At 44.0% G+C, this 24,906-nt stretch overlaps 1 protein-coding gene across 3 annotated transcripts in view; it reads left to right on the plus strand.

The window, feature by feature from the left end:
- LOC126407971 (cell adhesion molecule DSCAML1) overlaps positions 1 to 24,906 on the plus strand; it is a 126,863-nt gene that overhangs the window by 54,551 nt on the left and 47,406 nt on the right. For all 3 annotated transcript variants that reach the window (XR_007571830.1, XM_050073308.1, XM_050073314.1), the window contains exons 4-5: positions 22,723 to 22,869; positions 23,819 to 24,097. Coding sequence is in view for 2 of the 3 variants with exons in the window: in XM_050073308.1 (XP_049929265.1) it covers positions 22,723 to 22,869; positions 23,819 to 24,097 (426 nt within the window). In the remaining variant the exon portion in view is untranslated. The remainder of the gene's footprint in view (positions 1 to 22,722; positions 22,870 to 23,818; positions 24,098 to 24,906) is intronic.

Here is a 24,906-nt window from a genome sequence, read left to right on the forward strand (position 1 = left end):
CTAGGGGCTGGTACAGGGCAAGCCTGAGCCAGCCCTAACTATAAGATTTATCAAAGAGGAAAGTCTTAAGTCTAGTCTTAAATGTGGAGACGGTGTCTGCCTCCCGGACCGTAACAGGAAGATGATTCCACAGGAGAGGAGCCTGATAGCTGAAGGCTCCGGCTCCTGATGTACTTTTGGAGACTTTATTAAGTAATATTAAGAGTGAAATAAGAAGTCAAATTATATCAAGATGTAATTCCTTAACATTTCATATTGACATTTTTCGACAAGCCTATGTAGATCAATAGCATAAGAGAATTCTTGAAATTCAATTATGGCTTCTGGTTTTGGTATGCCACCCCAAGATCTGGGGTGGCCTCATCGGCCACCCCTATGAAAAATTTCAGGGGGCACCACTGACTGTCACAGCTTACTGGGACAATAGACAGGCGCCTTCGCTCATGTTATTAGTAACATCTGTGTCCTTCCTACTTAGACAAGTCAAAACGTCTGCTGTGAAGAGGCCCCAAAACTTACTACAACCATAGATATCAAAGGATTATCTACCCAGGGAAAAACAATATTCCTGTAGCAAAGTCTGTATAGGTTGACAGTTCTCTATAATCCCATTGTATATACAGTAAGTTGTCATATTGCCCAATGTTACTTCTACTGTATCTCTACTTTTGAGCATGCACTCTAGGTGCATCCATTTTACTGCATGTCCTCCCAGAGTACTGCAGGACAATACTGTACATAGATATGTGTGTGAGTGTGTGTGTGTGGTAAATGCAACCTGACAGTATAAAATGCCTAGAAGAGTGTGTCAGCATTTGGTGAGGCAAGTGGCGGTATCTGTGTGTCATTGTGGTCCAGGAGTTCTGGGTAAGGAGCTGCTGTGTATCTGATGTGATGTGCAGTGTATGCTGTGTGTCACAGCAAAACAGCTGTTCCAGCATAGAGCCGTTGGGCACCTGTGTGTGCGAGTGCATGTGTGTTTGTGTTGTTGTAAGTGTGTATATGTGCAAGGGGCAGACTGCCTTGTATCATTGTCACTCACAGAGACAGAGTAAGACACTGATGTTGTTTCACACTGACACTTATCTGACTCCACTGTCCTTAACTCTTACCCTGCTCCAGGCAAATATATGCGTTCTTGTGTGGCATACAGTCACATCACATCAAACCATGGCACCCAAACTCTGGCCTAAAGCCCATTTCTCTCTTCCACAATCATTTTTCAGCTCCCTCACTCCATTCTGCCTGCATCTTTTCTTTCACTCCTTTACCAAACCCCTCAGCAGTCTGGATACAGTTTTAAAGGTGAAGGATTCACGCATTGACACAAGTGGCCTTATTCCTGTTTGTTGTATGCCCAATCACATTTTGTGTGTATGTAAAGCTTTGTTAGTTGACAGCGTTCAATTGAATCTCAATCCAATATTGAATCGAATCAAATTTGAAGCCTTTAGGTATAAAATTCAGTAATAGACAATCAAAGGTCCAATCTTAATACACCCCTTGCCTCTACCACTTTGCCCATGCTCCTCCATTTTTGTGCGTTCACATCTAGAGGTAGGGTGTCTCTATTCCTGTTTGGATAGAGAGGTAGGATGAAGTGTGAGGGCTACATGGCCCTCAAAGCAGAGGCTTTTCAGAGGCACACTTCAGACCGAGTTTCATGAAAAATCATTGGCAAGATGGCTGTAGCCTACAAGCAACAAAAGACACCCAGTACTGTATTTTGCTCATTAATATAGATTTTTAAAATTATGATAACCAGCGTCCTATCTTAAGTTTATTATTGTTTTTATATATTATGGTCCTTTTCTTTATAAAAAAAAAAGCATGGCAAAAGAAAAATCACTAATATGCTAATGTTTAAGTAGCTAACTAGCTAGATAGCTAACGTTGCATTGTTATTGCTGATTTGTGCATGGCAGTCCTCGTTTTGACATATTTCCATGTTCCATGTTCCATGACCGCTTCTCCAATATCAGTCCAGACCGGCAGGGTAGGAGCACAGGTCACTAGCATTAGCCAACAGAGCACCCCTAGTGGCCTGGCAATGAAATGGTGTTCTTTGTCATATGATGACTTGTTTGATCAATTGATAGCGATAGCGAAACTGAACATTGTGAATGAATCGCAAGTGTCCTGACAACCACCAAAGGCTGCCTGTAGCCTACGCACAATAAGTCACCATTGGAGGAGATGGCATATTCGCAAGGTCCATCAGCACGTCTGTTTATGTAAATGCCAGCATACCAGTGACATATCAGGGTCTTGAAGGATTGTCCCACTTCCTCTACTTCCACTACTCCTTGTAACTCTGCTCCAGGGGGCAAGTTGGAACTCGAAAACAAGGGGAAGTGGTAAAAATATGAAAGGGGATTGGGCCAAAGTAGCAAAACTTCTCTATGCTAATTGAAATAAATTAACAACTAGCCTAATTTACCAACTTGGATTCTTATCCAAAATGGAAGCAGCTTTTGGAAACAACCTGTAGTCTGTGTGCAGCATATATTTGGTCCACACAGTTGGTGTGTTCATGCACACACTTGATTACAGCCTGAATTTGATGGCTGCATATTGCTGCTACACTATTGCAATGTTTCTGGCCTCAAAGCAGCACAACACCATAACCCTCAGCAGATGTTTGCTGGTCACAGTCTTGTGTCTAGTTTGCTTTAGCAGTCATATGAATGTGTAATTGTGTTTTTATGGCAACACTAATGTCGTGAAAGTGGAGCTGAAGGAACTTTGATCTTTTATGAAAGAGACCATTATAAGTAATAATGACTTTGGGCTAAAGAGAGGGTTAATCGTCTGCCCTTCGAGTCAACCTCCTGGCTGTTACTATGAACCGAGTCACACGGAGAGTTTGATGTTTACCTGGAGTGAGCAGGGCTGTACAGAAATATTCTTTATTTTCTGCTCTAGTTCTGTTACAAAAATACTGTCTCTGATGTTGTTATGCTCTGAATTCATGGGGTTAGGCCATGGCTCACACACACACACACACACACACACACACACACACACACACAGTCAGCAGTCATGTTCTGCCAGCACTCCTTGTAATCCCTTAGACAAATTACAACGTCTTCTCCTCCTCCTCCTTTCTCCTCCTCCACCTCCCTCACTCTACTCTCTCCTTCCAGCTGCAATTGGATTTGGATAAAGATGGCTTTTTCTTTTCTTCTCTATTCTTCCCTGCTTTGGCTAAAGAGGGATTTGCCCGGGGAGATTACACACAAACGCACACATACGTGCACACTCACAGACTGCAGCACGGAGACATTGCATTTGAGGAAAAACATCTTCTCTAACAAACAGCCCCCCCCCCCCCCCACCCCCCCTCCTGCCTGCACTATAGCGATGGGCTCCATAGCCAGAGGTCAACAACCTCGCTTGCCTTCGCTGTCTTTCACTACTTTGCTTCTTCTTCTCTCCCACAAACTCGGTCTCCGCGACTGTTTAACTCTTTTGCGCTACTTTGTCTACCTTTCCCTTATGTCCTCTTTGCACTTCCTTCTCACGGCCCCCCACCCCACCTCCTTCATTCACTCCACTCCACTTCTTCATCTCATTATTGTCCTCAGTGCTCTTGTTCAGGTCAGAGGAGTTGGCCTTAACACAGTGTGATGTTAACTCCAAGCCCCCCCGCGGAGTACTGCTTTCTCAGAGAGTAGGGGCTGACCTCCTGCCACTCCACTGCGAGCAGCTAAACTCATGTAATGGATGGTGTGTATTTGTGCTTTATCTGTGTGAGTGTATGCGTGTTGTCATGAAGCAATATGAACAAGGACACTCTTTCTGAATCTGAATGACAGTCACCGATAACTCTGCCATTTTGCGTAGTACAGTGTAGTATGCATAGGCTATTACAACACAAAAAAAAGGAAATACGCCTCCAGGGACTAATTTGTGTGTGTGTGTGTGTGTGTGTGTGTGTGTGTGTGTGTATGTGTGTTGGGGTAGAGGGGGTTGGTTGTGGTGTGGCTGAATAATTGAAGGGAGGAGGCAGCAGATGGTCTTTAACCCTGAACCCCAGACAACAATCAATATTTAAGCAGAGAAGGAATGATACACTACACGTGCGTACACACAGACACAGGCACATGTGTACAGTATATAAACTCAGTTACACATTCTTTTGAGAGACAGTACATGGTTGTCAGTGTGGATGATATATGGAGTGTGTTTTTCTGCACACCAAGGGAATTCAGACTGTGTATGCAGCGTGGTGGCAGGAGTTTAGAGTGAAGACTTTGTATGTTTGTGTGTTTTCACTTGAATTTTTGTTAGATTGTCACACATTTCTGCATGCTTGCGGCCAGCGTGCAAAAAAGCATGAAAATCATTTGTGCAGGAACTGTTTCTATATGCAAATATGCCACGATAATATATGTGCGTGTATGTGCACAGAGGGGGATGCACATCAAGTGTTTTGAATTGTACAGACAGTTGGTAAGAACCACAGTGTCTTCCATTTCTCCCCCCTTTCTCTCTATCTCTTCCTCCCTGGGCCACCAGTAGTGGTAATGGGGAGGGACCTGTCAGCTCACTTAATGCAGCTAATGTTTGCCTGCGCCTGGGGACACGAGCACAGAGACACACACAGTCCTGACACACACAGCGCTCCGCTCTCTCCCTCTGTCACCACTCTGTCACATTCCCTCTCTTCTGCCTCCCCCCCGCCTCCCACCTCCTTCCCTCGCTCTCCCACTCTCCTTCCCTCTTTGCATCCCTCATTCTCACCAGCTTCTTCTCCCACACTGCACTGCACCCAGTCTCTTAATATTTCTCAGCTTTGTTTTTCCCTCACAGCTTGATGCTTTTTAGACCATGGCTATTGTAATCACCTTCACCTTCCATATTACTTACGTGCTCTTGTTATTCCAAATAACCACTGAACTTCAACAGCAAGGAAGTGGCCTTTAGTCTAATTTTTCCTTAGAGAATAAGATTTTTTCCGTGTTTCTCAGGAAGACTTTCCGACTTCTCTGCCCTGTCTGTAGCACTCAGCCACAAGCCCATTAACTGCCACTAAACATGCAGATCTCACAAATATCACAAATATATAGTTTCAATAATCAAAAGAGAAAACAGAAAAAGCAAGACACTTTAGTTGTTAGCACATGTTACTCAAGTAAATTTCCATCTCTTGGGGACAATGTCAGCTGTGATTGAATACACACGTGGTACATTAGTGAGTATTAATGGTGGGATTGACTAAAAATAAACAATAGTGGTCATGTTCATAATGCAGGAGCATGTCACCCTGTGCAATGGTGTGACTCATTTATGTGTTTTAATAGTTACTGGATTGGCAGAAGAATAAGATGTAGCTGTAGCTTTAGCTACACAGGCAAGACAATACTTGTGAAGGACGTTGGGTTTTGATCTTTTCCTTTGATAAAGAACATATATTGTTAAAGGCTAATTAAAACTAAATTAAAAGAAAAGAAAAATAGTACAATTAGTTTGGGTAAGTTCTGCATCCTCTCCTTTTTCTTTGCGAAAGTCAAACCACAACAAAAAAATCTAGACATTTTGAATGCACCACTTTGCTTTATGCTTGTAAATGCGGCTATAGGCATGCCCCTGTAACCGAACATAAACAAATACAAGCCAGTGGAGAGCACAGGAAACAGCTACAAGGACAGGCAGGGAAGCTTAATAAAAACAAATGGCTTATAGAAACAAAAAATACTTGTGCTTTCTTACTCTCTTTTTCCTCCTCCCTCGCTGCTGCCTTCCTCCATCTATTCCTCCCCTACGCTCTGTCGCTCTGATGAATATCACCCAAGCAAATCAGAGATGCAGAGGAATCTCTCTCATTTCTCACCCCTCTTTCCCCTCTCCTTACCTCTCCCTTTCTCTCCACCCCCCTCTGTTTCTTTGACTCCCCCGTCTTTCTCTCTCTCTCTCTACCCGATTTCCTTATCTACCTTCCCTTCCTCCCCCTTGCGTATGTGGATCTCATTCTCTCTCATTATGATGATTTGAGGTTCAGCTTCAGTTGCTGGCCCATTAAAACCAAGCAGCAGCAGCAAGCCTTGCCTTTTCTTACACTGCAGGCAGACAGCTAGGCAGCCTCATAAGATGGCCTCTACTCTGCATACTGCATTATAAACTGAAATGCAAAAATGGCCCATGTCTGCGCTGTTCTGGTATCCAAATAGAACATGTTGGAATTCTCTCATGCAGCAGAGATGGTGGCAAACACACTGGACATGCTGAATGACCTTGGCAAGTGCCACCTCTAGCCAAACTGCCATATCTCAGTGCCAGCCCTTGATGAGACCTCCCACTCTTTAGGGAGGCATGTTGAGGACTGTACAGGGATTGGACAGTGGACAGAGGGAGGGAAGAGGGAGGGCTTTCTCTTGTAAAACCTAGCTGTGTCTAAGAGGTGGGGGCACGGGCAGGGGCCAGGAAATTGCCAAGGCTCTTTCACGCTATCCTGCTCCGTTCTACATGGCTGGATCCATATGTATGTGTACCAAGAGAGTTCATCCACTGGTGCGTTTGGACTGTCATTAACAGGAGGCATCCCCAGCCATACCAACAATCCCTCAATATTCAAAATACAATTGTTATGCATCAAGGATAATAATGCAAGAAAGGAGCCAAAGTCCACACCATATTGTGAGTTCTTGCAGTGAGGAGAAGTTCAGTAACACAGAGAACTTCAGTTACATGAAGCAGGTTTTGCTGATGATTTTTCTATGTTCTAATCTTTAATGGCCTATGACTCTGTCCATGTACAAATTTACTTCAGAATTCATCAAAATGTCTGAATTTTTGTACCCTTTGGTCAATTCTCTTATTCAAATATGGAAACACGAAATGGCCACAAAGAGCAATTACTTTGATTTCTGATTAAAAAATTTAGAACTAAATTATCTTAAGAGGTCAGATAATTTAATATGTCCTGCATGTTCTTTCATTCTGTTCATTTATTGTATCCATGTCCTTTTTTCAGACCTGAATAGACCAAGATTATTTTGCAGAGTACATCCAGAACTTCATCCTGGGTCACAAATGTCTTTGTGTTCTAAGAATAAAGTTGTTCCTGATGTTCTCAAGGTTGCTCATATTATTGCTTTTAACATGAATTAGTCACAGCTCCTTTATTTGATCAAATTCTGTCTTGCTTACAGGCAAGTAGCAGTAAGGCAAGTACTACCTCCGCTACCAGTACACAGTGAGCCATTTGATTCACATGACATTTTAGTAAATCCAAAGCTAAGGTAATTGTTTTTGAAGCAGGTAGGTTTAGTTTCTGTCAGTCATGACAGAGATGAGAAAGCTACAGTACATTGATTGTGACAAATTTGTTACGCCCAGTAACCCCAAACACAATGACAAAAATCTGTGGGTGTGGAGTTAGAGGAAGTGAGCAAGCCAGACCTCCTTTGCCCTCTCCTCTGCTTGATGCTGTTGGCTCGAGGCTACATTCACTGCTACTAGCATAACAGACTCTAATGTCTGAGTGGTCTGTGGTGGAATTGCATTCTGGGTAATGTAGGCATCAGGTAGAATGTGTTGAAAATGAGACTCATATTTCCGTTTCTGCTGCATCTGTTATGATCCCTTTTTTTTTTTAATCATCAATGAGTCTGACAGTGTTAGAGCTCCTTTCTAGCACTGATCAAAGCCTTTAAAAACTCTTCTCTGTTAATTTAGAATTACTTATTTAGACCAACGACTGTATATAAAGATGAACAACATGTCTCCACCTCCTCCCGTTCCACAAAAATGAAGCCAAAATATCCTGGATACGGCTACTGCCATCTTGCGCTGGTGACATTACTTGGAGCCAAAGCAGCAATCTCTGCAGTATCGACTTCCCGCTCTTTCACCTGTTTGACCAATCCCAAGCAGTGCCATTTATTGTGAGCACACCGATTGGCACACACAGCTGTCAATCATGTCATCAACTCTGCTTTTTATAGCATCACATAATTAGTTATACCAAACTTATAAAAATTTACACTACATTAGCATGATACGAAATACCTAAAACAACAGAGACCATTTCTGGAAAAAATGTATTTGACGTGTACTTTTAGTTTTTAGTTTTGCACATGTCCCATCCACTAACATGGAGAGGGTGGGGTTTATAACCTATACTGCAGCCAGCCACCAGGGGGCAATCAAGATGCTTTGGCTTTGCTTTTCGGGAGCTGTCATGTTGCCCATCTTTATATTACAGTCAAAAATGTAGACGTTTGTTCCATGAAATAATCTCTTTATGCCATGAAATGGCTTAGATGTAACTACACCTTTGCCTTATTTAATATGAATGGATTTCTAAATCTGCAAATTAGTCCCTGGCTCTATCTCCACCAGCTGCTCGGCTGCAGTTCAAGCTTACCTGCTTAGCTTCGACTTTGCTCAAAGCTCTTCACAATGTTAGAAAGGTAACATAATAGATATTGTGAGCCTTCAGATAGATAATAATGCATTGTGAATGTTTGGTATACCTTGTTCCCGATGACCAGCTCTGAGAAGTTGAAGTGAAAATGAAAGTTAATACCAATACGTAGCTGCACCTGCTTCTCCTCTCATACCCTACGTTTTGCAAGTTGGCTGGATTAGATCCTTAGATATGTGACGCATGAAACTTGATCATCTGAATTTATTTTTCTGCCTCGTGCTGGGGATAGCTGTGGCCGGAGTCATTTAGTTTTAGGTCGTTCGTTCGTCCGTCTTTCCCATTCTCGTGCACACAATATCTCAAGTATGTCTTGAGGGAATTTCTTCAAATTTGGGATAAATGTCCACTTTGACTGAACGAATAACTGAAAATTTGTTGGTCAAAGGTCAGCAGCACTATGGCCTTGCATCTGTCTGATTCTCGTAAACGCAATATCTCAAGAGGGGAATTGTGGGGAATCGTCGAGTTAGACACAAACGTTCACTTAGACTCAAAGATGAACTGAATAGACTTTGGTTGTCACTGTAACCTCACAAAACATGTTTTTGGCCATAACTCAAAATTCATCCCCTAATTATAACAAAAAAATCTCACAAATATCTTAAAAGAATAAAATGATGAAGTAATGACATTATATATCCAAAAGGTCAAAGGTCAACTTAACTTGACATCGTAATGTTCTGCAAAAATTGACATTTTCTGCCCATTATTCAACATAACACGTGGACAGAGGGGGAGACTTTTGGTCTATTTTCACAGACAGGGATGTAAACTGTGTGCAACTTGATTGGTTAATGGTGGCATACAACCACAAGGTAATTGTAGTATGAGTCTGTCATTTGTACACTACAGTTTAAAGGCGGAAATGCTCAGCCATGACCTTGACTGCTTATGTCACTCATGGTATGTCTTGTAGCATATGAAAACCACCACATGGGCATGTTGACAAGGTCATTTATTTTTCATTGGAGGAGTTGTTTGAAGGAGATTTTGTTGCTCTTTTGATAACTTTGATTTATTTTTTCTCACTCCTTCCACCCCTACACTTAATCATCTTTATCATGACTACTTGCTACAGTGGCAAGACCAGAGCTTAATTGTGTGTCCAGTGGGCTACAGCTAGCTGTAATGGTAAATGGATTGTAGGGCAGTTAATAAATGTAACACTATCAAAGCCCAGTAAACAGAAAGAAACATGGTGTTTATTGAACCGTTTGGGTTGTTGTACCGTTGTCCTGTTAAGCACGCTTATCTCCAAGAATCACACATCACCATGCCATGGGACGCTGGATCAGCTGACGAGACCACAAAGCACGCCTGACTGGCCATACTGTGTGTGTGTGCAGTCATGTGCACGCGCGTGCCTGCACACACATGTATTTGCAGTGGGGACTTTGTGCTTCACTGCTTGTGTAACTCTGCATATGCTGAGTGTGGTATGTTTGTGTGACAAGGAGACAAAATAATTCCCAGACAAGGGAGTGTGACAGGGGAACTGAGGGGAAATCTGGATACATGAAAGCATGAAATGGCACCTTCGCTGGACTCTCTCCTCTCCTGTAGCATCAGTGTCCTCATCATCATCATCATCTTCCCTGGGATCTTTCTTTTTTCCTCCAGTCCTCAATGTGTCTCTCCTCCTTCTCCTCCTCTTAGTTCTTTTTTTGCTGTCCTTCTTTTTCTCTCTCCTCTTTCTGTCTCTTTTTTATGTCCCCTCCCCCTTGCTCTGGCAGTGACATTGGGCTAAAGTGGGACAGAGTGTAGGGGGGCAGTGAGGCAGAAGAGACAGAGAGACAGCAAGGCAGGGAAGCAGGGAGAGCTGCTGCTGTGGTGCCCCCCCCCCCCTCCCCTCCAAGCATGTACCTTGGGCACTCCTAACCCCTTAGGCCTCCCTGCAACGTCTGGGGGACCCGCTTTTAGCATGTCACCACTACTCCACTCCAATCTGAAACATCTGTCTCTGCAGCTCTTTTGCTTCCCATCATCCCTCATTTCATTCTTCTGCCTTAACTCCTCCTCCTTCTCCTCCTCTTCATCCTCTTTTGGGTCTCTGTCGCCAAGATGCCCAGCAACAGCGGTGAGGGTGCATCATCACGGAGGCGCAGGCGAACGAGGGGAGCCAGGGAAGGAATGCGTAGGAGAATCACAGGCCTTCACCCTCCACCTCGCCCCCCCTCCTTGCTTCCCCTACCTCCTTCCCTCGCTCCTCACATCCGCCTGCCATGCAAGGTGCACTCAGCCGCACACAAGTCCTGCTCCCCGGTGACCCCCGTGCTCCCTGAGATTCAGTATGTGTCACCGTGGCGCTGCTTACATGCTGTGGCACTGTAGTACTCCCACTGAGGACAACATGGCTTTACAAAGGGCAAGGCTTTATTGATTTGTGTGAGAGTTTATCACATGTGTGCCGGTGCTCTCCCCGTCTCTCTCTCTCGTGTGCACACAAGCAGCAGCATTGTACGTGTGCAGATACCTGTGTTTTGCTCAGTATCATTAACTTGCCACAAGTAGACGGCGGAATCAAGTTTAACAGCTAAACACAAAGCCAACGTGCTGCTTCAGAAGATCAGTCTTCTACCGTTTGCAGTGTCTCCCTTTTCATAATGGATGACAATCACACAAAACCGACCTGTGTGTGAAATTAGACTGTTCACACGCCGTTGTTTTTGTGTTTTCCCCAGCAGAAATAAGGTCACGCTTTAGTAGACTTAACTCGGTGTGTATGTTTGGCATTGTGTTGTGTGTGTGTGTTGTGTGTGTGTGTTTGTAATGTATTAGATATGTCCCGTTTCGCCTTCTCATGACTGGCGAGCATGTCTCTATCTATTATCTATGAGGCTAAATAATTAAAGACAAAAGCGACACAATGCACCGCATGTTGACAAGTCTGGAGTGTGTGTTTGTTTATGTGCTATTGTCAGTGACCAAATGGAGTCGCAGAGAGATGTAGTAGGAGCCGTTTTTTTGGTTGTGTGTTTGCGTGTGCACTCTGACATGCAGAACATCATTTTAACAAGAAAGATAAACATGTAAACAACCTGAGGACAACAGGGTGTTACTGTGTCACTTTAGCTCCTCTTATTTTAGCATCTTTTTCTTTACATCCCACTTTTCTAAGCAAATTCCCTTCATCCTAACATCCATCCCTGCCTCCATCGTGCTGCTTGAATATTTATGGCCATTCCAATTAAGGTTGCCTAAGTGTTGTGGAGGCCTTTAACCATCACAGAGGGAAGGACGGGGATGAAGACACGGGGAGTGGGCTGATGATAAAAACAGACAGATTATCAGATTTCTCCTTCTTTCTATTTCTTTTGGTTTGGATGAGTGCATTTTTCCATTTCCTTTATTTGTTTTTCTTCTTCCTCTCTCTTTTGCTCTCTCTCTAGTCTCAAGCATGAGTTGCTCAGAGAGGGTGAGGGGTGTGTGGGTGTACAGGGTGTCACCTTCTAACAACAGATATAGAGAAACGGAGAGACAGCAGCAGGGAGAGAGACAGAGGTAGAGAACACAGAAACCAAGGAAACAGATAGATATCGAGATAGGGAAAGACAAAGAAAACAGGAGACATGGCGGCTGGTGGTGTTGGGGAGGGCGGCAGCTGGCATTTGACGGTGAAGCATGCCTTTTTAATGAGAGCATTAGTCCTCTGCATACCTATCCTCAGATCACTGCATCACATTGAACCTGGTAAACAGACGGAACAAGGCAGGAGAGGAGGACGAGAAGGTCAAGGGTTGGGCCTGAAAAACCGAAACACTTGTAGAGAGATAAGGATAGTCCAAGTGTGTATCTGTGTTTCCTCTTCAATTATTCTGCCTCTGGTAACCGCGTGTGTCCTGCACTAAAGAGGGAGAGAAAGAGACTGTGAAACTCTCCTTTATTAACCTTCTCCTGCTATTTTGACACAACCTCTTCCCAGTCCTTAAGCAAGCTTTTGTCTCCGGTTGAGTCAAAGAAAGTGGCAGTAATATAACATCCTTGTGGCTCTTTCTACGTCTGGCTTGTTCTCAGTAGCACTTAACTATTATAGACTACTTTGAATGTGAATAGAGAGGAGATAGGAGCGAGCGTCATTCATTTCATACCAGAGAGAGTGAGAGAGAGGCTCAGATACGGAGAGAGCCTATTGTCGCTAGGTGTAGATTTCCCTTTGTCAAACACATGTCAATTCTTTAGACCCAACAGAGGAGAGGAGAATAGGAAAATTATAGCAGCAGAGAAAAGGATGAGGGGAGAGAGGGCGGGTTGTAAGGCGGGCGAGGAACAGAGGAGGAGGGGAGTGGTATTGATTTGACACTCGGGGAATCACACCACAGCTCTGTTCATTTTCATTCATCTGCCCTTGTAATGGGGGTGTTAATATGGCAGGTAGGGGGAGAGGGCAGAAGGGGGATTTAGGAGGATGAGAACATTTTATTAGAATCCAATCTTTATTATCCTTCACCCCTGCCCACCTTTCAGCCCCGACACACAGACATGCATGTATGCACTGGTGCACAAAGCATATGTGCACACACACACACAAACATGTACACACTCATGCCTCTAGATGTGAGTGAAGGTGGGGTGAGGGTGTTAATTACATGTTGGGTCTGAATGGACTCACAGTTGTACAAGTCATGTTTTATATAGTGCATGTGTGTGTGTGCATGCATGTGTGTGTGTGTGTGAGACGCAAGGAGGGTGCTTAGATACAGTATGAGCAGCTCAAATGAAATAGCTTTTAGTAGGCCTTCCCAGTGCCTCCTTGAATCAGCCATAATGGGCCCTTGGTAATTATCAAATAAATTAGCCAGGGGAAGGAGGGGAGGAGGAGAAATCAGGACTGACTGCTTTCATTCTTTCTCACTCTGAAAAACATCATCTTGACCTGTTCAGTGCTGAAAGAACAAATGCTTTGTATATATATTTTTTTTCAAAATGTAATTTTAGCATACAGGCATTTTGCCGTGATCACATGCTGTTGTTATGCAAATGAGCAGTGATTTTGTTATAGTGGTGCTCATCAACTGAGGCAGAGCTGATGAATTTAGGACTAGCAAGCCTGTGTGAACACAACGGTTTAAACAAACTACTGATTTTCAGTCTCAGCTTGTATATGCTATTATCTTTGGAGAGAATACAATAATCAAAATAGTCTGAAACTGCATAAGCTTACTGATTAGAATTATTAGTATTTCAGTGGATAGTTGTAGTAAGGAATCGGTCACTCAGGTGAGACAGAGTGTATTTGTATTTGAATTGAGACTATTCTTTTATGAAGGGTCTCTCTTACATAGACAGAGGAACACCAAGATACAATAGATGCAGGTTATCTTGAGGCATCAAAATGACTGCTGATAGGTCGGGCTGTAGCACCGGGCCATATGCCACATTACTATTTCATTACTCTGCCACAGTATCCACTGTAGCTAACATTACCCTCAGACACAGACACACACACACAATCAATTGTGCCAACCTTCGTACCACCGAGACCTGTACGATGAGACTTTACACAAGAAGGTTGTCTTATTCTGGGCTGCAGCGGCAGAGCTGTCCGTGGTGCTACCTCCACCAGTATTCCTGAACATTTGGAAATGTAGCTGTCCATGGTGCTGATCTGCTGCAGACCTTCAACGTCTCTCCTATGAGCACCACTTTTCACTCACGCTCACAGCTCTGCTTGCTGACTGGGTGGTGCATAAATTATTGATGGATAAAGTTAAGGTAGATGTATCTTGTTTAACTCTATTGATACAATAAGTCTAATGGCAACTTCAGCCCCTAATCCAACATTTGAAGATCCTTTGGCATCCTTCAGCTTTATTCCACTGTAGCGCAAATACTGTGTGTACTAGTTCCTAGCTTGCCAGGAACAGGTAGATGCATCTGCTGGAGTTATTAGTTTGTGGTGTGTGTAGCCTACGTGTTCTTCAGGAGATTTCAGTGGCCTTTGTCAATAAAAGGCAGTAAAAAAAACCAATGCATTCTCAGTGAATCTTTCCCATGCAAGCACAGCGGCCTAGCAGTGATTTCACAGAGGCCTTGCCCTTTTTTGCTCTGTTACTCTCAGCACAGTGATACTAAGTTGTCTGTTACAAAAGTGTGTTTGATTTAAGGTATACTGTGCGGGATTTTTTTTTTTAACCTCTTTATTAGTTCTTTTATTCCTCAGAAGCAGTTTGTGGACTTTGTTAATGAGAGGAGCAGCAGCTACAGAGGCGAGTGAAGGCAAACTTTTAGACCCAGCGCAATGAAAGAAAGTCTCACTCTCACTGCACCTGTTGTACTGCTGCTCCGTCTGTACCCAGAGTACACTCTAAACTCAGAGTACGTGGTGCAATAAATAACCAAACAGTATAAATATATATTCCAACAGCACTCCTAACAAACGTTCCAGCTCCAAAAAAAAAGAAAATCAATATGTGGCAGCAGATGTTATTGTGGCGGGCCTCCGCAAATAAATGAACGTGTGGAAAAAACATGCAAAAGTAATCCCTCTCAATCATCACTTATGACCCACTAGAAAAGTGTAGTGTTGTATTTTTTCAGCAGAGACTGCCCTCTGCCTGAGATTTCTTATTATCTTCTTATTTTTCTGTGTTTGGGACATTCATGGAAACAGCATGCAGGTGAAGACGGGGCTTTATGAAAAGGTTGCGAACTTGCGACCAGGTGCCAGACTGTAAACAGCAAGCATCCAAGAGGAAGTGACAAAAATCACAGACACAGTGCTAAAAAAAAGGGAATAAATATAGCAAGGTGAAATGCCAAGTGGACAAAGGTCATTCCTAGACGAGTTCACTTTCAGTCTTACTGGCGATACTGTTTATAAACAGTAACTGACACTTCCTGCATCGTATACCTTTAACAGTAAAACTGTTGTAAATGACAGAGGAATTGGTTGCACGTTGTTTCTACAGCAAGCGTCTTGTAGGTCCAGTGTGTGGGATTTAGTGGCATCTAGCAGAGAGATTGCAGAGCTGACATGTGTCCCATGTGCCAAGCTCGTAGAAAAACTGTCATGGCCGACGCGAAAATGCGAATGGCCCTATCTATCTATGGCCCTAAATCCTTCACACTGGACATCTAAAACACTGACAAACAGGCATATGCACCCAGTCTCTCATTCACTTTACTTAGAATTCTAAAACATCCTTAAACACACACTTACATGCCCTGAATGCCTCACACACACTCAGATGTGGACTCACATACAGTATACTAGACATCTTTCATTTCCACTGCAGAATGTGGGACAACTTAAGTGTCTGTGTTTGAGACAGAGCTAGTAAAATTAGCAGTGTAGTGATGAAAGGGGATAGATGGAGACACAGTGGCAGGACAGGAAAAGAAGAAAAGCAGAAATAAAAAGTTGAATTGAGAGGAGGAGAATGAATAAGGAAAGTGTAGGTGTACTCCACTGTCTGCTCATCGTTGTGGCATCCTGTAGTGAGGATGCTCTGCACGAACACACACACTCACAATTTGTTGAGTGCACTCTGCAAACGTGGATTGTGAGACAGTGGGAGTAAGGATGTGTAGCTCGTGAGACAGATTGTGAGTGTACTGTATGGGTGTGTGTTTGCCTATCTGTGTGTGCATGCATTTGTGCGACGTCCATTTGTACAGCTACTGGTCTGTATTGTACCGAGCCTGTGGTCCATTTAGCCTGAAAACCTGAAAGGCAAACCTTGACGATAATGGCCGTGACAGTCTTCAGCATGTGTTTTTGTTTAAAAGCGCCGAGTGAAAAATAAAGTGACATGATGCACAGAGAGATGTGTTGAGCTCCTCTGTGGCCTATAGCCCGGGCCTGTGAATCAATTACAGATCCATTCAGCAGTTTCTCTCCTCTCCTCTGATCTCCATCGCCATCATTTAAATGGCTGATTCCGTTTTTACCTCTAATGAAGGGTACTCCGTCGCACACACACACAAAGCACGCACGCACGCACGCACGCAAAGCACACATGAAACGCACGCTTGCACATGTCGCTGTTTGCCACCGCAGCGCCCCCTACCCAGCTGTTGTCACGTGAGTGCATGGGCCCTAGCAACAGCGAGCGAGAGAGCGAACAAAAACGAGAGATCCTGGTGAGAGCAGGGGAGAGAGGAATGGGTAAAGGGAGGGAGGGAGGGAGGGAGGGAGGGGGAGCCGTAGAGCATTAATAAGTGATGAGTCCAACAGTGTGAATTGCTGTTAGTTAGCATTGCTGCAGCGCCGCCTTCATTTGCATGGCAGCACCAGGAACAAACCCCCTTACTTACGCCATTTCCTCTCTCGCTCTGTTTCTCTCCTGTATCACTTTTCTTTCTGTCTTTCACTCACTGTTTTATCTATTTCTGTCTCTTGTCTTTTCTCTATGGTCTAGCCAGAATCTCAAAATATGTATATCTTTTCTTAGTTACTTTCTTTATCTGTCTTTCCTGTCTGATCTGATCCTTTCCTCCTCCCAACCTCCCCAGTGGCTACAGCATTCCCACATTAACATTATCATTTACTCCTCTCGTTGTTTTGCTCTTCATGATCTCTCATGTTGCTATTCTTTTCCTCCATTTAACCATAATTTGTTGAAGATGGGAGTCGTATACTATAATGGGATATATTTAGCTGCGCCTCTCCTGCATCCTTTTATCTTTTTATCTCCTCCTCCATCTCACCTGCCCTTCCCCTCCTTTGACTTCCCCACCTATCTCAAGGAAGAGGGGTGTCCTCTCTCTAGGGGGGAACTTTGGGGAAGACAAGTGATGCTCCAGGGCTCCCTAATCCTTTTTTTTTTTTCATTGTCCATGTCTCTCTCTCCCGTCCTGTCTCTCCGTCTCGTTATTTGCATGCATGTGTCTGTCTGTGGAATTTCTGGCATACGTGCACACACACTTACACACACACACACACAGATCCAGCAGCAGCTTCGCTCTGCACTTGGCTTGACTTCCTGCCTCAGGCTGATCAGCTGAACTGATTCCATTACTTACAGACCCCCCTGAAAGAGAAGGAAGAGGAGCACAGACTAGAAGGAGAAAAGGCGGAGATAGAAAGAGGTAGAAGGCAGAGGGGAGACTGGAGGAAGCGAGGCCAGGAGTGGTGAATAGATGTCACGCAGATTGAAAAAAAAAAAGGAGCAAGAGAAGGGGAGGGAAGGGTTTGGAAATAAGGAGGAAGTGAGGGGATTTTGTGCCTCCCTTGGGTGCGGGATAGACCTCAGAAAAATCTCATCCTGCCTCCCACAGCAAAAAAAAAAAAAAAAGCAGACATAGAAGCACATACATACACGCACTCAACAACAACAACAAACTCCTGGAGGCGTAGGCAGACTAGACGAGAATTGATCTTCTCTCCCACAAGGAGAGGCTTGCAAGGGGAGAAAGAGAGAGGGAGGGAGAGAGACGGAGAAAGACGTAGAGGAATTGTTTTTACCCATGTGAGGCTCTCGGGCCTGCAGGCCCCTCATCCCTCTCACTCTCACTCCCTCCTCTGTCACTCCCAACGGCATGTTTCTCTTTATCTCCCTATCTCTCCCTCCATCAATCTCCATCTGCCGTCCTCCTCTCTGTAGGGTCAGCCCCCTTCCTCTCCTCCACTGCCTCCCCCCATCGCTGCCTGCACCCTCTCCACTGTTTTAGGTGTGTCACATCTCCACAGACAGCAGGAGAGCAGGCAGTGACTAGAAATTGGATATCAAGTAGGAAGTGCAGCAGTGAAAACAGGACAGAAGAAGAGAGGAGTAGGCTGATCGCAGAACAGTTAAAAGAAGACAGGGAATAAGATACTTTGCTTCATATGCCACTCTAGTGAAGCACTCTGGTGCTGAAATGATTAACTGATTAATCAGTCTTTTGACTGTCCTTGGTTGGTCTTCACTCCCTTTATTTACAGGCTAACAGCATAGTCACCACATGACATAGATGGACATACCTTACATTGCTATTCTCGAGGTACTTTAGGCTACTAAGATATTTGCTGGTCCATCTACGCCCCAACCCTCACCTATGGTCATGAGCTCTGGGTAATGACCAGAAGAATGAGGTCGTGGATACAAGCGGCCGAAATGAGTTTCCTGCGTAGGGTGGCTGGGCTCAGCCTTAGAGCTAGGGTAAGGAGCTTGGACATCTGGAGGGAGTTCGGAGTAGAACCGCTGCTCCTTTGCGTCAAAAGGGGTCAGTTGAGGTGGTTCGGGCATCTGATCATGATGCCTCCTAGGCGCCTCCTGTTGGAGGTATTCCAGGTACGTCCCACTGGTAGGAGGCCCTGGGGCAGACCCAGACCATGCTGGAGGGTTTACATATCTTGTCTGGCCTGGGAACACCTCAGGGTCCTCCAGGAGGAGCTGGAAAGCGGCCGGGGAGAGGGACGTCTGGAATGCTTTGCTTGGCCTACTGCCCCTGCAACCTGGCTTCGGATAAGCTGTTGAAAATGGATGGATGGATTGATGGGGGAAAAAAACACCTGGTGTCCAGGGTGAAGGTCCAGACTTTGTGTGAGCCATTCACCTCCGCTCCCACCCGCCCTATGTAGACTTTCTCACTCTTTATACTACAACAGTTGCTCCAAGCGTCAAATATACCGCTGCCTGGTGCATCTCACACTGCCACTAATGAGTGTCTCTGTGCATTGGTACCTGATGCTGAGGGCCACTGACCAAGCGTCAGCATTTGATGAGTTTGAAGTGAGACCAGGTTAGTGGAAACCATGTTAATTGGACATTCTGTGCTTTAGTGCTGCCAAAAAATATATTGATGGTGTAAAATTTTAAAACGTCCTGCATTTTTCATTTTCTTGTATCATTAGGGATGTTCAGAGTTTCAGTACCACACTTCCCATCATGCTCTGTACTGTTTGATGCAAAACAAGAAATTTGAAGATGTCACTTCTGACTCTGGAAAACTGTGATGAACGCTACATGATTTTCTGACATTTTAAGAAGTAAACAATTAACTGATTATCCAGGAAAAATAAGTACAGAAGAAGTTTCCTTTTATAACCAGCTCTGACGAGCTCCTTCTCATTAATCTCCCATGCTCCACTCTCTTTTCTCTCCATTCTTAACCATCTCTGAATTTCTTACTCTACCCACCCCCTTCTGGTCCGTCTTCCTCTCTCCAGGCATGTTGTGACAGGGTGTAGCAGTGTGTTATACAGGGTTCTACTCACCAAGTGCATATTATCCTGTAAGGCTTAATACCCAGATTGGAACAAAAGGGCAGGCTTGGAAATTACAGCTTACGTCGCTTAGCACTCAGCACAACAGTCTGACTCACATGAAAACACGTGTGTGTGAACTTTCACATATGCATGCAGATGCACAGGCCGACAGCTACAAATATGTATACATATATTAAGAAATCTGACAGCCCAGTTACACACACACACACACACACACACAGATATTATAATGCCTTTTATAGACTGAATATAATGTAGATGTTCTCTCTGAAAATATCAGTCGGACAGATCTGACATTTAGAGTTGGGGAGTGTAAGCTGCACTGTATGTGTTAAGTTCATTAATTATACAAAAAATATTCAACAGCTTAATCGATAATAACTGAAATGAACAGAGTATAAGAAGCTCCACTGTAATTTGGAATAATGCACATTTTGTTTAGTCAGTCAAAACTTGGCAGCTTTGACACGAGAAGTAAAGCCTTCAGTCTTCTTCACATCTCAGTCTTGTTAGAGTGTGTGTGTGTGTGTGTGTGGCACGGAGCCAGGCCAGCCCTCTCTGTTTTAATAAATCTCTTTTGGATGGAGTGGTGCAGCTATAAAATGCATCGATACACACACACACACACACACACACACACAGACACACACACACACAAGCTTGGTTATTGATACTTACTCGTTCATATCTACACATGTTCATTGATACACGCAGAAAATCATGTATCGACATTTTTATATGCATACATGCAGAAACAGATATGCACACACTCATACTAAAAAATAAAGACAGTTTGTTAAATAAAATGTAGGAGTAAGAGCTGAGAATATCTGATCATTAATTACCAATACTGAATCATTGAAGAACAAAATCAAAACCATCCAAAACTGTAGCTTTAGTACTGATTTTTTTTCACACTCCAACATTCTCTTTTCATCAGCAATTAAACAGGTCTAACATCTAGCACCTGTTGTGTTGATCTGTTGCTTGAAGGTGTGTGTGTGTGGGGGTGTGTGTGGGAGTTTCGGAGTGTAACGGTACATAAAGGTCACGATTTGGTTCATACCCCAGATTTGGAGTCATGGTTTGGGTTAACTTTGGTACGGCAGGAAAAATAATGCATAAGGATATGTTTATTTTTATTTATTTTGAACAAACAGTAATGTCAAAGACAGTCAAAATTCTCCTGCTGGAGACTGAGGTAACATTTTGCACACTGGCAACTTTGGTAAACTATTTTATCTTTTAAAATAAGGAACATTTCAAGCAGTCACACCATACGAACAAACCCATTCCCAGAAGGCAACAAGACACAATAGGCTATAAAGGTGAAAATACCAAAATACATAGACTAATAAGATAAAAAAAAAAAAAACGTCTGCATTGAGGGGAGTGTTATAATAAGCTCTACATGGCTATATTTAAACATTCAAAGCATCCAAACATTTATCTCCCAGTGATCAGCACATCTGGATGATGCCGTCCAATGTGCGTTAGCATGTTGGATGCGTTAGCTTTCTCAGACCTACCTACTGTGGAGCAACACTGATACACCATCCTTGTCTTATTCACAGCTCTGTCTCCGTTGCCGTTGTAGCTGAACGGGAACACACAGGCAGGTCCTCCAGCTCCAGTGTTTCATTGGCTCTTGCCATAGTGTGACTTACTCGCTTTGCTAGCAGCTTGTTGTGTTAACCTCAGCACCTGTTGCTAACGGCGTACAGCTATAAGTTTCCTGGTGAAATTTGTGCTTTGGAACTTTGGTCTCACAATATGTGCTTCAATCTACACATTGTGTATTCTCTATGTGACTGCGTGCACTGGGCCGTGACCCCTGTACCATAACACTTGTGTACAAATACATGAACCGTTACAGCCCCAGTGTGCAGCACGTATTTGCAGTGTTCAGCTATTCAATGCACCTGTGTTTTACTCAAGTCCTCTCTTGTCAACATTGCAAAAAGACATTGAAACATCATGTACAGCAAACAACAGCCAGCATGTTCACACACAAACACACACACACACTGCAATAGCATTCACATAACCAAACAATCTGCAATCTACTACAAACTCTGAAGTGCACACTGTCTAAAATAACCCTTTGGGGGAAGAGAATACAAAAAGACTCAGAGAAGCGGAAAGAATCAAACACCGAAATACACTCTCCTCGTCTCTTCTCCTTCCATCTCTGCCCTCTCTTCTTTCTCTCTCTCTCACATACACACACACGTGCACATGCTGTCTCTATTGACATGTAGATAAATCAGAGGCAGACCAAGCAGTCACTGATGTGAAATGAAAATGACACTAATCTGCTGTTACCATAACACACAGAGAGACATCAATTATTAACACCTACAATAACTCCCCTCTCTCTTCTCTCTTTTTCTTCCTCCTCATCGCTCTTTCTCTATTGTGTATATCTCACTAGATGGATGGGACAGAGTCTGTTAAAAGCTCCCATGTGTTCACCTAAGTGCTGTGGTTGGGCCTTTTGAAGGCATGTATATTCTAGTCCTGCTTTTTCTTTCCTCTGACATCAGTGATTTCTAAGAAAAATGTGCTCCAGGTGTGTCAGGAGGGTTTTAAGATGGAGAGGTTGGCATTTCTCACCGACTTCCAAAACGGCACACATCTAACACGACCTTTCCATCACGCAACAGCAGTTTTCCTTCACTTGATTTGCTTTTTTCCCACCAATTGCAAATTTATAGAAATGAAAAATAATGAAAACAGATGATGTTTTATATCGGACTGACTCTATCGGATGAGCACTTTTAAAATGAACTTTGTTAAACGAAAAAAGGGAACAGTTTTGAGGTGTTTAAGGATTTAAGGATACTGGTCAGTGGTTTTACTGGTCCAGCCCACCTGAGATCAAATCGGACTGCATGTGGCCCATGAGCTAAAATGAGTTTGACACCTCTAATCTACATAAACACAACTCAAGTCAATTTATTTATATAGCCCAACATCACAGATCTTAGATTTGCCTCAATAACCTTTATCCTATGACCTTCGCATTACTTTACATGTAATTGATGTGCCTTTGTTTTACTTTGTTTCTCAAATATGTTGACTAACGAATCATTCTCCCCTCTCCTACCTGTTCCCTCCCTGCTGTCCTCCACAGGTAACCGTTTCTTCCTGACCTCATTTGGCGCTCTGTATATCTCAGAAGTGCAGAAGGAAGATGCTCTGTCCACCTACCGCTGCATCACAAAGCACAAGTACAGTGGAGAGACTCGCCAGAGCAATGGAGCCAGGCTCTCTGTTATGGGTAGGCAACATTTAGTTACCATTTCCACTCAAAGTAATCACTAAATGCCAAAGCGTGAGTCAAAGCATGAGTGTGTGATCAGTGGCTTGGCTTTTTCAGTTGTTTTTCACAACAGACTTACAAGACAGAGTCGGAGGTTTTAGTTATAGGAAGGAATGTTTCAACATTTTGGGAAATATGCTTATTTGCTTTCTTGCAGGGAGTTAAATAAACATTTTTACCATACACAGCCAGGAGACAGTTAGCTTAGCTTAGCATAAAGACTGGAAACAAGTGGAAACAGCTAGCCTGACTGAACCGAATCCAACTACAAGCACCTTTAAAGCTCACTAAGTAGTATGCAGTATCTTGTTTGTGTAGTTCATACTAAAACTGAAGTGTAAAAATAAACATGTTGCGGTGTTACGGTCAGTTCTGTGCCAAACATAACCATTTCTTTGCCATGCCCAGTCACTTACTGGAGTCACTTTGTCACTGTGATGGTGTCAGACAACCAGTAAAGACAGGAAGTTACTATGCGTGACCAAAACAAGTGCAGAACAAAACTCAGAGCCAGACTAGTTGTTTCCCCGGTTACAGTCTATGTACTAAGCTAAGCTAAGCTAAGCTAAGCTAAGCTAACCAGGGTGGAGGGTACACACATCCAAAAAACATAAGGCAAGAATCTGACAAGACATCTGCACACTGTGTTTCAAGCTCACATAAGTTTTGCTCCACTGTGTGCACCTCTTGTCTGATTCGTACTGAGATAAGCTAACCATCTACTAGTGGTAGCTTTATATTCACTGTACACAAATGAGACTTGTATCAGTCTTTCCATCCACCTCTCAAAAACGTGAATAACTGATTTCACAACATGTTTAACTTTTCATGTAAGGATTAAAAGATTGGTTAAAGTACTGATGATTCCAAATGAAAATAACATTTCCGTGCTTTGCTTCACTTTCAGACCCTACGGAGTCCACCCCGTCAGTGCTGGACAGTTTCCAGTCCGGTGAGGTGCAGGTGGGGCACAGCGTGGAGCTGCCCTGCATTGCATCTGGATACCCAAACCCCACCATCCGATGGCTGAAGGATGGTCGGCCATTACCTGCAGACTCCCGCTGGACGCGGCGCATCACTGGCCTCACCATTTCAGATTTAAGGCTCGAGGACAGTGGCAACTACATCTGTGAGGTCACCAACAGCTTTGGTTCCAAAGAGGTGACAGGTCACCTCAACGTCATAGGTGAGTGAAGCCCTGAAGAGAGTGTAGTGATAAAACATATTCAAGTCCTGTGACCAAACAAAGTGTCACTGATCACTTCATGACCTCCACTGTTCTACACTGACAACTACAGTTGGAGCAAAAGAGTGAGATGGACAGACATAATGAATCTGATGTCAGGTCATGAACAGGCGCGATGGAGTCATCATTTAAGCTCTGTTGGCTTTGCCCTGGCCCCGTGCCTCCTACACGCCCCCCTCTAACCCACCCTCGTCTGGGCCAAGCGTGAGCTTGATCTCCAAGGACGGCTCGTTCCCCTGCTGTGCTCTCAAACCCCAGCGAGACGTCACTGCGGTGACAGAGCAGAACAGTGGTCGTGTAGGTCTGTTGCTCTGTTTACTGAAGACGTGAGAGAGAAAGGGGGGAAGACAGAGAGAATTTCATAATGTGTGTATGAATGAAAGAGATGTGAGGAGGGGAGGCTGGTGGAGAAGATGGCACGCTTGTGGAGAGGAACGGGGGGGGGCAGAGGAGGAGGTGGAGGGAGGAGACGTAGTTGGGAAAAGGGTGAAGTTAGTGGACACTGGGCAGACTGGCCACAGGGCACATCACTGCAAAACCCACAAACCTCCTATGACAGGGCATAGAAGGTGGTACACACACACACACACACACGCATTTGTACACACACTTACAGTACATGCACTTACTGCCCGTGAAGAAAGTCTTACACATGCACATGCACTGTCACTCCCTCACACGCATGCTCACACACATTCAGCAGCCTCCAGCGCTTAACACCAGCTGCTTTATTGCTCACTGACATTTTC

Source organism: Epinephelus moara, chromosome 2, assembly GCF_006386435.1.
Source record: "Epinephelus moara isolate mb chromosome 2, YSFRI_EMoa_1.0, whole genome shotgun sequence".
NCBI lineage: Eukaryota > Metazoa > Chordata > Actinopteri > Perciformes > Serranidae > Epinephelus > Epinephelus moara.